This window comes from Notothenia coriiceps, unplaced genomic scaffold (assembly GCF_000735185.1).
Source record: "Notothenia coriiceps isolate Sejong01 unplaced genomic scaffold, NC01 NC01_scaffold00033003, whole genome shotgun sequence".
Taxonomy (NCBI): Eukaryota; Metazoa; Chordata; class Actinopteri; order Perciformes; family Nototheniidae; genus Notothenia; species Notothenia coriiceps.
The window spans coordinates 31,242-46,675 of record NW_011365704.1 but is presented as its reverse complement, the minus strand read 5'-3'; the positions used below and the strand labels follow the sequence as shown (position 1 = coordinate 46,675).

The 15,434-nt window shown below is 43.3% G+C and overlaps 3 protein-coding genes across 9 annotated transcripts in view; 2 read left to right on the top strand and 1 right to left on the bottom strand.

Annotated features, from left to right (window-relative positions):
* The window catches only part of camsap1b (calmodulin regulated spectrin-associated protein 1b), a 17,201-nt gene extending 13,559 nt beyond the window's left edge, over positions 1 to 3,642 (top strand). For all 3 annotated transcript variants that reach the window (XM_010789547.1, XM_010789546.1, XM_010789548.1), the window contains one exon: positions 1,589 to 3,642. In XM_010789547.1, the coding sequence (XP_010787849.1) occupies positions 1,589 to 1,885 (297 nt within the window). In that variant the 3' untranslated portion in view covers positions 1,886 to 3,642. The remainder of the gene's footprint in view (positions 1 to 1,588) is intronic.
* An 840-nt stretch (positions 3,643 to 4,482) lies between these two features.
* Positions 4,483 to 11,494, top strand: LOC104961278 (uncharacterized). 5 transcript variants are annotated; one of them, XM_010789541.1, is made up of 9 exons: positions 4,483 to 4,731; positions 4,815 to 4,910; positions 5,740 to 6,264; positions 6,333 to 6,518; positions 6,623 to 6,712; positions 6,815 to 6,910; positions 7,716 to 7,823; positions 8,369 to 8,431; positions 8,522 to 11,494. In XM_010789541.1, the coding sequence occupies exons 1-9, from the start codon at positions 4,725 to 4,727 to the stop codon at positions 9,730 to 9,732; spliced, it is 2,382 nt and encodes a 793-aa protein (XP_010787843.1). In that variant the 5' UTR covers positions 4,483 to 4,724; the 3' UTR covers positions 9,733 to 11,494. The 5 variants fall into 5 exon arrangements, with proteins under 5 accessions (XP_010787843.1, XP_010787844.1, XP_010787845.1 ...); XM_010789542.1 differs by lacking the exon at positions 6,623 to 6,712; XM_010789543.1 differs by lacking the exon at positions 7,716 to 7,823.
* Positions 11,495 to 12,551: 1,057 nt separating this feature from the next.
* The window catches only part of LOC104961280 (potassium channel subfamily T member 1), a gene marked incomplete at its 5' end in the record, with an annotated part of 32,355 nt that continues 29,472 nt past the window's right edge, over positions 12,552 to 15,434 (bottom strand). The window contains one exon of the mRNA XM_010789549.1: positions 12,552 to 14,132. Within this exon, the coding sequence (XP_010787851.1) occupies positions 14,018 to 14,132 (115 nt within the window). The remainder of the gene's footprint in view (positions 14,133 to 15,434) is intronic.

Genomic DNA, 15,434 nt, shown 5'->3' with positions numbered 1-15,434 from the left:
CTCCGGAATCCAAGGAGATGGCAGTTCAGCTGTTTTACGCTTAACCCGGCTTTTATGCCAAAGGTCATCACAAGCTCTTTAGAGTCAAGGGTGATCACCTTGGATGGCTTCTTTCCCCCTCCTCACAGGTCGGAGGAAGAAGCCGCGTCTCATCTCCTCTGTCCTGTGCGTGTGCTGTCCTGCTAGTGGCGCGCACGGCTGCCTTGCGCCATTCTCAGCGCCTGTTTGTGCATTGTAGAGAGCGCACGATCGGGCAGCCTCTGTCTGCACAACGGCTGTCACACTGGCTGTGTGAAGCTGTGTCACAGGCATATGTCTCCTCATGGGGTGGATCCCCCGGAGAACATCAATGCGCACTCCACCTGAGGAATGTCCTCCTCCACGGCTTTGCACGGAGGAATGTCAGTGGAAGACATTTGCACTGCTGCATCTTGGTCTTCCCCCTGTTCATTTATGCAATTGTATTTAAGGGATGTCTCCCATTCCTCTCTGACACACCCTGTACGGAGTGTCTTGTCAGAGTGAGTGACGTCAGGGATCCAGCTGTGCGCCTCTCTCCTGCCTCTCGGCACTTGGGGAGCGGCCCTTTTCCCCTCTTATGAGAGGGATGTTTCCTTTTTTTTTTCTCTGACACATTTTTGGTACGGAGTGTCTTGTCAGAGTGAGTGACGTCAGGGATCCAGCTGGGCGCTCTCCTGTCTGACACGCAGAGAGCTGTTGTTCCCCTTCTATGATCGCTGGGCAAGGTGGGACCTTCGTCTCCACTTTCTCACAGCGGCTGGGTATGTATTTTTCCCAGCCTTCATCCCGTCAGGGAAGATAGGCATGTTTTGCTATGTTCCAGGGACGGTGATGCCTGGCGGGCGACATACTCTCTGGGGGAGCTCAACGTAGGGCGCCGTCCTGTGGCGACGGAGAAGGGGACCTCATGCTCGGCCGCCAAACCAGCCCCTCCCTCCTCTCCCCCGGAAGGGGGAGAGGAGGGAGGGGAGAACCGCACGGTGAACCATGGAGGGAGACAGGGTAGGAGTCGTCCGACTCCTGCCCGGCACTCGGCTCCAGGGACATGCTGCCGTCCACCTGCTGGACGGGCCAATCATCCTCGTCGGCCGCAGCAGCTAGAGCGTCCGCTCTTCGCTTCCTGTCGGCTGATGGGAGACGGGCACAATGTGAGCAAGCGACCTGCTGGCTGAGAGCCGCGTCCGAAAGCTCTGGCCCCAGGCAGGATTCGCACATTGCGTGCTGGTCATAGCTCATGATATATCCTGAGCCACATGAGGGACAATTTCGGACGCAGTTGTTTCTCATGATGTTTAATGGTTCTGTGCTTCAGTAACTGCCGAGGTTTGCTGAAGAAAAGAGGGAGCAGATTGCCGGGCCTCCTTTCTATTTATACCGGAATGAGGCCCGAGGGCGGGGCCCACCTTGCGGGTGGGCGTGGACTACAAGTGTTTCAGTGCTGCGCAGGGGGATTACCCAATAGCGATAGCCTTAGAGGGTGAAGCCATATACGAAATAGAACCAAATGTTATATTAACCAATCGTTAATGTCCCTTTTCTCCATGTGTTACCCCTCCTCTCCCTGTAGGAGTTGGAGAAGTGCGAGTCCAACCACCTGATGATCCTGTTCCGTGACGGCGGCTGCCAGTTCCGGGCGCTCTACTCGTACTTCCCCGACACCGAGGAGATGCAGAAGCTGACGGGAACGGGACCCAAGAGCATCACCAAGAAGATGATCGACAAGCTGTACAAGTACAGCTCCGACAGGAAGCAGTTCACCGTCATCCCCGCCAAGACTGTGTCCGTCAGCGTGGACGCCATCACCATCCACAATCACCTGTGGCAGGCCAAGAGAGGCACCGTGCCAAAGAAAAGCGGGAAATAACACAGAGCCAGTTTCAACCCATCATCCAAATCATCTGACCACCATCTTGCTTGTTTCCTTAAATGACTGCATTGATGCCAAGCGCACCGCCATGGACACTGGAGAGCTCGCACTTATGTCCATGTGAGGCCCTCTGTAGGTGGGCCCAGACAAAAACAAGGGAAAGGTATGTGTGTGGTTGTGTGTGTGGTTGTGTGTGGTTGTGTGTGTGCGTCACAGGTGGTCGCATCAACAAGAGGAATGCTGGCTCAGTTAGTTTTTCTACGAGGAGCACGACTCAAGCATGTGGCGTTTTTGTTTCCTCCATCTTCCTCATATGAATGTTCATTTTTACATGAAGTATTTATTAGTTCAGCACTGTCGAGAGCTCAGCAGCAGCACTAAGTCCTTCCTTCTGTCTCGGGAAACAAAAAGGAGGGGACTTTGGGGGAATTCTGTCGCTCTTTTAGGGGGAAATCCGACGAAAGGGACCCTTGTGGGACTGCTCTGTGAAACAACGGACAATAATCTCTTCCTGCGTGGACTCAAATCTGTCGAAGCAGGCTGGCATTGCCGATTTTGCCTCACCAGGGATCTCCAAAAACCTGCTGCTCTGAACTGTCTTCTTCTTTTCGTCACGGGGGGGGGGGGCCCTCGGGGTCTCCCTCAGACATCTGTTGGCCTTTTCGCGCATCGTGGTACTACCGCCTATTTATTCGACCGCTTTTTAAACTAGACGCTGATCGTGTAGCACTGGATATGTGTATAGCATTGAAAACAAAGTCATTTTAAAATACTTTTTATTTGTCTAAACATCCTTTGTTTTCGAGGGTGTCATAAGAGGGAGAAGGTTTTGGTACAGAAATGATGATTCTTTTTTTTTTGCTTCAGCGTTTTTTATTATTGCAGCAACGTGGTAAAGAGCTGATGTTATGTGTTTTTATCATAACGGGAATTCTCTGATGTTTAGAGCTTAGTTGTGTTTTCTCTCCACTGGGCACTCTCTGATTGACCTGTATAAAGGTGCACTCATGAACACTTGTCGACGGCTTCTGTCGTGCAATTTAAACCCCCCCCCCTTCCTGGGTGTTTTTGTCGGCCTGTCCCATCTTTTACCACGAGAGCGGGACAGACGTGTTGGGGAGGGTATTTTCCCTCCGCTCCGTTCATACTTGGATGACAGTATTTGATATATCCACAAAGGGTTGGTGTGAGGAGGGGGGGGGCGTGGTTCAGTTCTGTACCAACATTAAAGAACATTCCTCTAAGATGTGGACAAACACTGCCACGTCATCTCTCTTCTCTCTGTAAATCTAAGTGCTTTTTGAACCATTCGTTGGCCTGGAGATCAACCAGAAGTGTTGCACGAGCACTTTACTTTCTGTTTGTTGGGGAATCTTAGCTTTCTGAATGGGCATGAAAACTACAAACTCATCGTTAACACTGCTGCCGTAAAATGTGTTCAAACTAAACCAAACACTAAGAGTGAATACTGACATGTAAAGCTGATACTACTGCTGTCTCCAAAAACAGAAACTTGATTTCTCATTTGCTGCATTGACTTGTTTTTAGGTGGCAGATCCGTAATTGTATGCAAGTCTCTTTTCATGTTAACTAAACGATTGTACTGGCATTTGGTCACCAATTTTGTTACACTAGTGTACTTTTCATCTTCATTGATTTTTATCTTTGATCCCATGCCATCTATTTATTTTACAAAATGGAAGCACTGAAACAATAAATGTTCAAGTGAATAAAAGTCACATCTTTCATTTTAATTCTTTTTTCTCATGGCTTGATTTGTCCATTTGTTGTATACCACTATTTGTGTATTTTTATTTTTGCAAGTTTTTTACACCACACTGATTATACACCGCTTACTTACAAGAAGTTTTGTTTTTTACTTTTTTTTAACCACAGGCAATGCTGCATCTTTTCACAGAATTGTTTATTTTTCGTCACATTTATGAGTTAAAGGTCTTCTATCATGCAAAATGCTCTTTTTTATGTCTTTTATACATAAATATGTGTCCCCGGTGTGTCGGGGAACTCACGCAGCGTCAGAAAATAAAACCCTCTCTTTTCCTCCGTACCCAAATCTCAAAAAACGAGGCTACAATGGAGCTGATCCACATTTGCGATATGACTTAATATCGTCACAGAATTTACAGTCTGCCTGGTGCTCAAAAGGGGGCGGGGTCAGAAGATAATCAGCCATTCTCTAACAGGGCTGAAACAGAGGGATATGAGGGATGTCTAAAATGCATGATCTGTTTAATATTTTGAGCAAAACACATCATAGATATTTTTTTTTATATATTTGTATATATCTGAGACCCATAATATATTCCTAAAAATAGCATGATAGGAGATCTTTAAGGGGCCCTATTATGCTGTTTCCCCTTTCCCGCACTGCGTTGTATAGGTTTTTGTGAATGTAAATGTTCTGCAAAGGCTAACCCCCCCCCCTGTAACATAGTGGCATCCCATACGTGACACTTGGCTTGTGCTCCAACACATTGTAACACTAATATCACATGGTTGTATAAACATTTTAAAGGTGGGATTTAAAAATGCATCACTCAACATGATACTGGGTTTTCTAATTTAAGAAATCTAAATAGTGAAAGCATCTCCGGGCCCCCCTTGTTGCTAGCCGCCTCACCCTCCACTACCCAACTGGAACAGCGTCTTCAGTGCCCGAGCTCTTTACCATGGCAAACTCTGCTCCACCATGGCAACAGTGTTTCTCTTCACACCTGCTGCTTCAGGTGATCACAAGACCCCCCCGACCTGACCAACTGTCACTGCAGGCAGAGTCCAGGCTGTAGACCCTACAGAGTCAATCAGATCGGTTATCATGAAACGTAAGTGCACATATTCCTCTTCTAACGTTTTGTAACTGATGAAGTGTTGAACTCGCAGCATTGACTCCTCTGTTTCTCTTCAGTTGTTGCAGGTCTCGTGCTGATGCTGGTAAATGTGAATCTGAGCCAGTCGTGTTTCGGAGCTGTAAACGTTTTATTATGCCAGGAGATGCCAACAGGTGAGGACCTTAAGTTTAGCTGGATATATTTGGCTGATTTTAGCCTTTAATTAAATGTATTGTGATATAATTTCTCCCACTCCACAGTGTTATAAAAAGTGTACCTCTAATCTATTTCCTTCAAAAATAATTGCTTAAAAAGTTTGAGAGTTGTGGTGTCTAAGGATGAAAAAGTTGGTTAAAAGTGTAGTCAGACAAACAATTGCTGTGATATTGACCTGCATGGATTAAAGGTTTTTCATATCTGAATATATGTATCTCTTTATCGTGGTCAGAAAAGTTAAACGGGCTGTTTTATGCTTATGGGGTTTTTCTTTTCCTGTATACTATATATGTTTTTGTGCATGTTAATGGTCTGCAAAGGCTAACATTCCAAAGTTCCCTCCAGAGGGAGCAGCACTTGTGCCTCTATTGGTTGGTACTCTAACCAACACATTGTAAGCTATAGGTTAAAGGGTTGGATATCTCTAAGCGGTTGACCAATCACAACAAGCCGGTCAGCTAACCAATCAGAGCAGCCACAAAATAAGAAAACTAACCTGAAAATGAGCATAATAGGGCCCCTTTAAATCTGTGTATGATACATTGTGTATATCAGCCACTAGATGGCAGCAAAACATTACTTTGAAATGGCTCAATACAAAAACTGTAGTAAATGGAGTACTTGGTTTCATTAACAGTGAGACATTGAGGTTTCCTTTTATTGCATTTACTAAATTAATACTCTTTTTAATGCAGATGTTTTCATGTCCAAACTGCTATTCTTTGAAGGTAACTTCTTCAAGTTCCACGTGCCTAAATATAATAATAATAATGCTGTGCTTTTTAGTTTTCCCTCCCGGTATATCCAATCTGGCCTTTTCTCTGAACGGCGTTGGGGAGATAAACTCCACTGTGTTACGCAGTGAGAGCCTCACCTCTGTAACACACCTCCAGATAGAGAAATCAGGAATCACAGGAATCGCTGAAGGCGCCTTCAGTTCTTTCGAGAACCTCACAAATCTCAATTTGAACAAGAACTTGCTGACCGAGATCAACCCAAAGTGGTTGGGTGGTCCTCATATTCTCATAAACCTCAGCCTCGCAGAAAACCAGATAGAAGCTCTGAATGAGTCCATGCTGCACGGTCTCGATAGCCTCGTGAGGCTCAGTCTGAATAAGAACAAGATCAGAACCATCCATCAAAATACGTTCAGCTCTAACTCCGTCCTGGCTGAGTTGGACCTGTCTGGGAACAGGATGACTTGGGTGTCCCCTCAGGTCTTCCAGTCCCTCAGTTCCACCCGGGTCAGACTGGACGGGAACCCCTGGAACTGTTCCTGCGGGGCTGGAGACTTTGTGGACTTCCTGAAAGGTTAGTCAAATATAAAATTCAGAAAACAGGAAGTCATTGCAGAAACCTAAAGCTGCTGCTCTGCTCAGATCTGCAGAACAGATCTCTGCTGGACAGACAGATGGACGTGACCTGTGAGAGTCCTCCGTCTCTGAGGGGTCAGCGAGTGTGGAACGTGTCTGTGTGTGTGATGCCCCCCCCACCACCAACAGCGCCTGTAACTCCAACCTTCAAACCCTCTACCATCCTCACATCAGGCCACACATCCACATCTGGTACATCCGGTTTGATATTTGACATTCTTTACCATTATATCGTGATTTTCCCCACTTTTTACAATATATAATTTGTGCTTTGTGCATCCGTTGTTCCCTCCTAGCAAACGTTGTAACAATATCTCCATCAGAGACACTAACCTCTCTACAACCCAAACCCACTGACGCACCCACATTAATGTCCTCACACACCGGTACACGTCGCTCTTCTTCTCCTAGTTTCTGGTTTGTTTTGAATTGTTTTCCATTAGAGTTTTGAATAAGTGTGTGCTTAGTATTTATTTTGTTCTCTCCAGCATCACATCCACAACGACATCCATCAGAGACACAAACCTCCGTCCAACCTGAACCCACCACGGTCGCTTCAACTACTTTAAAGTCTGATTCATTTAGTAGGTTTTATTTTTATTTTTATTAAAAATAATGGGAAGAGAAGTCTAGCTAGAAATCTGTCAAAAAAAGTAGTACAAGTGAAAATGAAAACTCTGAACTTTTTTGAGCAGCTTACTGGAGCCTAGCTGCTTCATAACATGTTCAGTAATACAGTTGCACATCATGTAATTGATTTATTTATAATATCGATAAACGGCTGATAATAAAGGGCTTTTGTTTTGGAACCTTTAACTTCAGGCCATCCACAACCCCCATCTGACTGACTGAATATTGCCTTCATTAAAAGAAGAAGAAAAAAAGAAGTAATTCACAGAATATCTTTGCTCTTTTACTAAGAAAAACAACTTAAAAGTATTTCATAGTTATTCTTAAAATCAGTTTTATTTGTCATGTGTCTCTTAAACTAAGATATTGGAAACTCAATACATAAGAACATATTATTTATATTGTTCAGGATATTGAAAAAGTTGCCCACCTATTTCACTGAAATGTGTTCTTCGTCAACAGCACCACCCTGTGGTCATTCATAGCGCTTGTTATATTCTCATGAATTTCTTCCTAACTATAAGGAAGGAAATTATTTTGGATTTATTTATTGAAGATAATGTAAATATTGATAAAAACAAATCTGTTAGCGTACCTTGTTCTAAAATATGGATTGTTTAGATCTTATGACTTCTCAGCAGGACTGTCACTGAGTCTGGCGTAGATTAAACCAATTGTAAACATTTGTATCTCATTACATTTAGAAAACTTTGTTGTTTGAACAGCTGCTCTCTTTAATTTGTCTGTTGTTTACTCTAGCAACTCGTGTGACATCAGCTACATCAGTGACAGAGTTCTCTCTCCATCCTAAACCCTCTGATCCCTCCACAATGACCCCTACACCTACTTCTACACCTACACCCACTCGTAAGCCTCGTTCTTCTCTGCTTTTGACATTTAGCCTTTATATAATGTGTGCTTTATGCACCACCAGGACCACTGGACATGTCTGTAGGTTTAGAGTCCAGATTCTGGGAATCAAAAACTGGTTGAAAGCCCTAAACCCTGGGAGTCTAAAATAAATTGGTTTAAAATGATATGTTCAGGGAGTCAAAAAACAGGTTTAAATATCCAAGGTTCAGGGAATCTATATACATTATGTTTAAAATTCAGATTCAGGGAATCTAAAAAAGAAAGGGAAGTTTCTGGGAAAGTTAAAAAAGTCTCGGGAGGCTTTACTAGAAAGGTGTATTCATGTATTATATACCTGTGGTATTCATTTTTATGTTTCTTTTATTATCTTTGCTTTTTAATGACTGTTTTTAAATGTCATTTTATAACGTGTTTCTGCTGCACTATTTCTTGATGCTCTTAAAGTACTTTGTTTTTGTTAAGCACTTTGAATTGCCTTGTGTTGAAAGGTGCTATATAAATGAACTTGCCTTGCTTTATGCATCTGTTGTTTATTCCAGGTACTTGCGTGACACCCCAACCAACAGCTACAAACATGGTGTGCACACTCTTTGTTGTGATAGGTACAGTAAGCTATGTTTGTTTGTTGCATGTTTCAGTTGGATTCCCTAAGCCATATGATCAGACGCTTGTACATGACTTATTCTCTGCAGTGGTCCTGGTGCTGCTCCTGTTTGCGCTGTGTTTCCTGATAGTTCTGCACAGGAGGAAACGCAGCAACAAAAGCGTGATGCCCATCAGTCCAGAAGAAAACAGGGACGAGTTAAGAGAAGACAGCAGATCTCCGTCTCCGGGACACTCTGAGAAAACAGAAATCAGCCGGTGGGACTCAGAGACGGGATGGAGGAGATCCTTCACTGGAGTCAGAGCTAAGTCAGCAAATGCTATTCTCTTTGTGTCTCCTTCCTGTACTCCTGGGAAAGATCAAGTGACTTTACAAACTGAGGCTCAGACAACTGACACAGAAAACCAAGCGGAAGTGAAGCCGAAGCAGGGAGAGCACACCGGAGTAGACGGAGAAAGTGAGACAGAAAATCCCACAAATGAAGCCAATGCTGTTGTGGATCTAGATGAAACCCTGCACTGTGTGTCTACACACACTGACACTGCACCTTATCTGAGCATTGGTACAGTCCAGAATAAACCAACTTCTGAGGACTTTAACAAACAGGACACTGATGCAGGTCAAAGGTCACAGAGAGGAAGAGTGATAGGGAGGATCTCCACCTGGCCTCCAACTGCAAGTCAGTGGCAGGCAAGGTGTAAAATGAAGGAGGAGGAGGGGTCTGAAGAGTTCACTGACTGGACACTGGCGTTTTCAGGTGAGGTGGTGAAAGGGTTAAAGAAAGAGCAGCATCCCTTTGCTTCTGATCAGGATAAACAGGAAGAGGAAATGGAGAAAAATCAAGATGATCTCTTAGAAATTAGCGTGGCTCACACGACATCTCAGGCCTTACAACAAAACAATGAGACCCTCTCTCTCAGTGAGGACCTTTCCCATGCTGACAGGCTAGAAGGGCAGCTGAAGCAGGAGGAGGGGATCCAGGATCTTGCAAACCTGACTCAAAATCTGAATCGGGCTCCAAACCAAGATCAGACATCTGCACGAAATGCTGAAAGCAAGAGCCGCAAGACGAGGAGCGAAGCGAGCAGGCAGAGGGTGACGAAGGCTCCCTTCGGTGGAGCCTCGCCCGATGATGAGACTCTGCTGTCGGGCAACCAGTACGCCTTCATGGACCTCCTGCACGAGGTGTCCCAGAACCACGGCCGCACCACCAGAGACCGGTGGAGGCAGATCCACGTCACCAAGCAGCGGCAGAGGGGCCGAGGGGCCGAGGATGAACACATACCTGACATCAAATAGCGTCGATTCATTGTCACTCTTATAATGACTATTTCACCTCAAGCAGTTAAACATGATTTTTGTCAGCAATTGAAGGTATCATTTTATATTAGGGATAAATAATCATTTGCTTTTTTTTGGCGAGAAGATGAATAGATAAATACAACTCTGTCTAATTAAGGGATTTTGTTTTTCGCCCCCTCAAATTTGTAGATTTCTTGTATTATCTGCTATATATCATATTTAACTGAATATTTTGGGGTTTTAGACTGACAAGACAACATTTAAAGACCTAGGCATTTGAGAAACTGGTATGGAATTATATTACTGTTTCACATTTTAGTTGAAAAGACAAAAAAATAAATGACGGTTAAAACCTACAGGCGTGAGATATACTGACTGTCAGGTTGGGTGTAGTTCCAAGAAATCCCACACTTTCCCTAATTTAACAGAGCCTTTAACATTAGGAACCCCAACACATGTTTATATATTTTAAACACATTAACATTACCTGCTAGTGTAGTTTCAATGTAATCATTGTTCATCATTCAATCACTGCTTTAGACCCTCAAAATGTGTACATTTCTTGTTTTACATCATATTTAACTGAATATGTTTGTGTTTTTTAACTGACAAAACCACACATTTAAATAAATCACCTCAGCCTTTGAGAAATTGGCATGAAATGATTTTACGGTTACACATTTAAGTTTAAAAAAGTCAAATGATTTACTTCACCTGCTTCTGTAGTTTGAATGTAACTATTGTAACACTTTATTCTCAGATAGTCTTATTATATAATACTTATTCTGTTTTAATATCACCGATACAATTAAACTACAAATCATTTACATGTGATTGTACTCATATTCACCATTCAAGTTCAATTTATGGCCAAATAAAAACAACTTTCCATTCCTCGTATCTGGCTGCATGCAGCGTTTATTTGTTCATATTTTATACGTCGAGAAGAACACTTGCTTCCCATAAGAAATAGTACAAAATGGATCAACCCCTTTTTGACGACGACTTGAGAACATACAGTTGGAGGTAAACATAATACGTAGGCTTCTTGATAACACCTGGACACAACATGCATGTTCCATTCATATAAATACACAGTATCAAATAATGGCTCCAACTTGCAAGCAGTTGACTGGATTATGGGGTTCCTAGTCTTGGGACGTGTCTCTAAATATACAAAATGTATCGTTCTTGGCAAGCTTGTATATCAAAACATGCTGTTGAGTGTTTGCATGCCCCCTCGTGGTATTTTTAAGTAGGAGTGTAGAGATTTTTCAGGCGTGAGGAGAGAGGAAGACGTTAATGGATGGATCAGCTGTATCTTCCATCGTGGACGCTCACACTCCTCCGCTCTCCTGCTCTGTAAACTGACACTGCTGACACATATCAGCAGTACATTTCAAATGGGGCAAAACACATACAGGTCAACATAAAAAAAAAGCAGATTGCTCAAAAGCAACACAAAACAAATCCATCTGAGATTACTTCACTTCTTTAACATATAAATAAGAATGGCACTCAACCAAATACGCTTTTTCAAACATCTGCAAAGATGAATCGCACCACAGGAATGCTTGAATACTCCACTGTGTCGTACAGATTCAGATTAAAGGGTCATGCTGTTCTGCTCTTCACGTCCCCAGAGAGCTTAGTGCAAAAATACTTAAAGTCCTCTCTCACTTCGATCACACGGAAGAGACCGAAACAAAACGGCAAAAACAATGGATATATAAGGTTACTATTTACAGAGAACCAAACATAAATCAAGATTAAATACTACACTCTGACGCTGCCTTATACACGAGGTGTGGCCTGTATCATCTGGAGAGGAGAGCACTTCGTTTTCAGGTCAAGTACGCTCTAAATAGAAACGGTACAGGACATAAATGTGCCGGCGCTGTCTGTGCAAAACCATTCTGCTACCAGTAGAACTGAACATTCTTGAGTTATGGAACTTCAACATAATTGAACTAAACGAGAGTAAAACTAAAACGCTAGAGCCTGATCCATGCTTAATTTCTGTGGCTGATATTTAAAGGTCCCATGTCATGCTTTTCCGCTTATTAGGCTACCCGCCCCCTTGTGTGTTATGTAGCTTGTTATGCATGTAAACGGTCTGCAAAGTCAAAAACCCTCAAAGTACACCCTGTAGCGAGTAAAACTCTAACACAGAAAAGACCTGTCGATGCTGCCCAAGAACGCCTCGTTGGAGATTTCTCTTTTTCCATTTTTTCCTTCCTGGTCATGGTGACGTAACCATGCCCAGGTCCAAATGGACCAATCCGCGGAGCTCCGCACACACACACTCACATCCTGGCTGTGTGTGTGTGTGTGCTCAGACTGAGTTCCGCAGTGTCTCACTGTCTTGCAGACCCCACGCAGCAACCAGGAAACGACACCAGTAATCCAGCTCCCACTGTCCGCTCCTCGAGCCCCACAGGGCGGGCAGCGAGCCCCGCAAGTCCCACCGTCACAGCAACCGGACCCCCTCAGCATTCTCATCTGTTTGTCATTACTGGTGTCCTTTACAGGTTGCTAGCAAACGCCATTGTAACACATAATCACTGATGTTCAGCTGTAACGGTGGTGGACTCATCAGAACAGAGCACAGTGGGCACGGGGTGGGGGGGGGGGGGGCAGGAGCTCCAACAAGGCGTGTAGGACATTCTAGTAGACCATGGAATTATGATCAGTAGAAATGGCCATGACACGGGACCTTTAAGGTAAAGCACTGTTGATAGTTACTGCCCAATATTATTCTTTTTTTTTTACCAAATATAAGAATACCTTCAAGTAAAGATAAATGATTTGTAATATATTCTTTCTAGCTTTAATAAATAAATAAAAATACCAGTCAATGTTTTTTGGCAATTATGAAGCCACAGCCAGGAGGAAGTTAGCATAAACATTGAAAACAGAGGGAAACAGCTAGAATGAAAGCGCCTCCTAACATCACTAAGTAACACTAAATAGCTTGTTTAAGAAGCACAAAAGTGTAAAATGTAAATCAAAAAATCCACTTTACATTGTTTTTGTAAAGATTTAACCGAGAAAACAACTTGTTAATCAAAGCTTGCGAGGTCCTGCTAGCTGTTGCCCCCTGCTTTCATTACCTTAGCTTTTAGGCTAAGCTAAACTCATTTCCTTCTGGTTTTAGCTTTATAATTATGATAATGGTGTCAACTCAAGATATGTTTTTTTCAGAAATGTAAAACTATTCTTTTAAAATGTGATTATTAGAGTTGTGACCAAGATATGTCGACAAACGTGTGTACAGTTCAATACAACTATAAATGAAAGAACACATGATTATACATAAATTAAGCTAAGAAAAATAAGACTCTAAAAATATATTAAACAAAAGTAGATCATTTTGTGGGCAAACTTGAAATACGTAAATTGATTTTTGTTAAAATAGCCACCTGGACATTTCAACTTTCAACAGGATTATATATTTGCCCGGAAAATAAAATCAGTCAGGCTCTTAAACAAAACAAACAATGATATCATAAAAAAAATGCAAAATGGCACGTAATGTACAAATCATTGTAAAGATATTTACAAAGAAAAACAGTCAACTAAAGAATGGCACATTCTGTATAGCAGACATCAAATGGGACACTTAAAATAGTGAAATAAATTAACAATGTTCATTCTTTAACAATAATCACAACAAAAATCAGTGTCCAAAACACAACAGAGAAAAATGCTGACAATTCTAATATGGCCAAAAAAAGTGCCACTATAGAGTATATTTAGATAAAAAAGTTTGTGCTCATAAAGAAAATGGAAATGTCTGTTTTTAGCAGACGTAATTAATAGAATCAATAGAAACTCAGAGCATTTACTTGTAAGAATGCGATTAAGATGTGGCGGAGGATGCAGTTGCCTCTGGATTATTTTCGTAGTGAGAAAAGGGCGTAGAGGAAGTGGGCGACTTCACCCCTGAGTGAAATGTTCTAATATCATGTACAGTGTGTGCACGTCTAAACACCTCTCAAAACATCCCTCAGTGATCCACTTCCTGTTCCTGGTGCGAGGGGGGCGTGTGCGAGTACAGAGGTGTGCGAGAGGGGGGGGGTCGATGACGAGGCACTCTTCATGCATCCTCCGGTAGCAGCTCAGTGGGAAACAGCAGCTTTCTCATCTTTTTCTAAATGTTGATTATTTTTCTGATCTGAGAGACACATGATGGGGATTCAGGATGGGCCGCTGTCCTTGCTCTGAGAGAGGAACATGCTCTCCGGGGTTAAAGTGTCAGGGTGTCAGGGACTGAGGGGCTTCAGAGGTGAGTCTCGTCTCTCGTCTCTGAGACAAAGTCCTGCTGGTTCCTGCGGGGCTGCCCCGTCTGGGATTCCTCGGGCATGTGAGCCAGCGGGTCGGACCGGATGATGTACCTGTGAGGACATCATCATCATCATCATCATCATCATCATCATCATCATCATCATCATCATCATCATCATCATCATCATCATCATCATCATCTGCCAGCATGGAGCAGGAACTGAGAGGTGGAGGAACTGGGGTGTATGTCTTTATAAATCACACACAAGTTATTTGCTGCTGCTTTGATTGATGTCAGAGGATAGGAGTATGTGATTGATGTCAGAGGATAGGAGTAGTGTGGGTCTCCAGATCGTAAAGGCTACATGACACACCCTCTCATCACAGTTACCAATACTAGCAGGCTAGGTTTAAGAATACTACATGATCAAATCTGTATGTTAAAAGTTATCTCAGGTCATCATGTAGTCAGCAAAACAAAGGAGCTGATTGTGGATCAATGGGGGGCCTCTGGCTCAGTGGATAGAGTGCTGGACTTAGACTCAGGGGATAGCAAGTTCGAGTCCCACTGCAGTCAGCATGTCGTTGTGTCCCTGGGCAAGACACTTCACCACAAATTGCTCCTGTGGTTATTGGCCACAGTACTGAATGTATGTAAGTCGCTTTGGATAAAAGCGTCTAACAAGTGACATGTAATGGATTACAGGAAGCAGCAGAGAGAGGGACACGCCCCCATCGTCATCAATGGGACTACGGTGGAGAGTCAGCAGCTTCAGGTTCCTCTGTGTCTACATCACTGAGGACCTGACATGGACTCTTCACACCATCACCAAAAAAGCTTGACAGCGGCTCTTCTTCCTCCGCAGGCTGAGGAGGTTCAACATGGACTCCAGGATACTCTGCAACTTCTACAGGTGCACCATAGAGAGTATCCTGACTGGCTGCATCACGGCCTGGTAAGGCAGCTGCACCGCCCTCAACCGTAAGGCTTTACAGAGGGTGGTGAAAACTGCAGAGAACATCACCAGGACGGAGCTGCCATCCATGGAGGACCTTTACTCCCAGCGGCTCAGGAAGAAATCCCTCCGGATCCCTCCATCACCCCAGCCACAAACTGTTCAGTCTGCTGCCGTCTGGCAGGCGTTACCGCAGCATCCGGACTAAAACCACCAGACTAAGGGACAGTTTCATCCCAAAGGCAATAAGACTGTTAAACACCTGAACTGCTGTAACAACATCCATAACATTCATCTGCTACTTAGTAATTATTTATCTATTTCTCTAATATATCATTCCAATAACTTGCATATAGACTCTTATTGCACTATTTCACTTTTAAAAATATTCCTTTTTGTATTTACTATTTACTTGCACTATATTTGTCTGTTTATTTGTGTTATTGTGTTGCACTG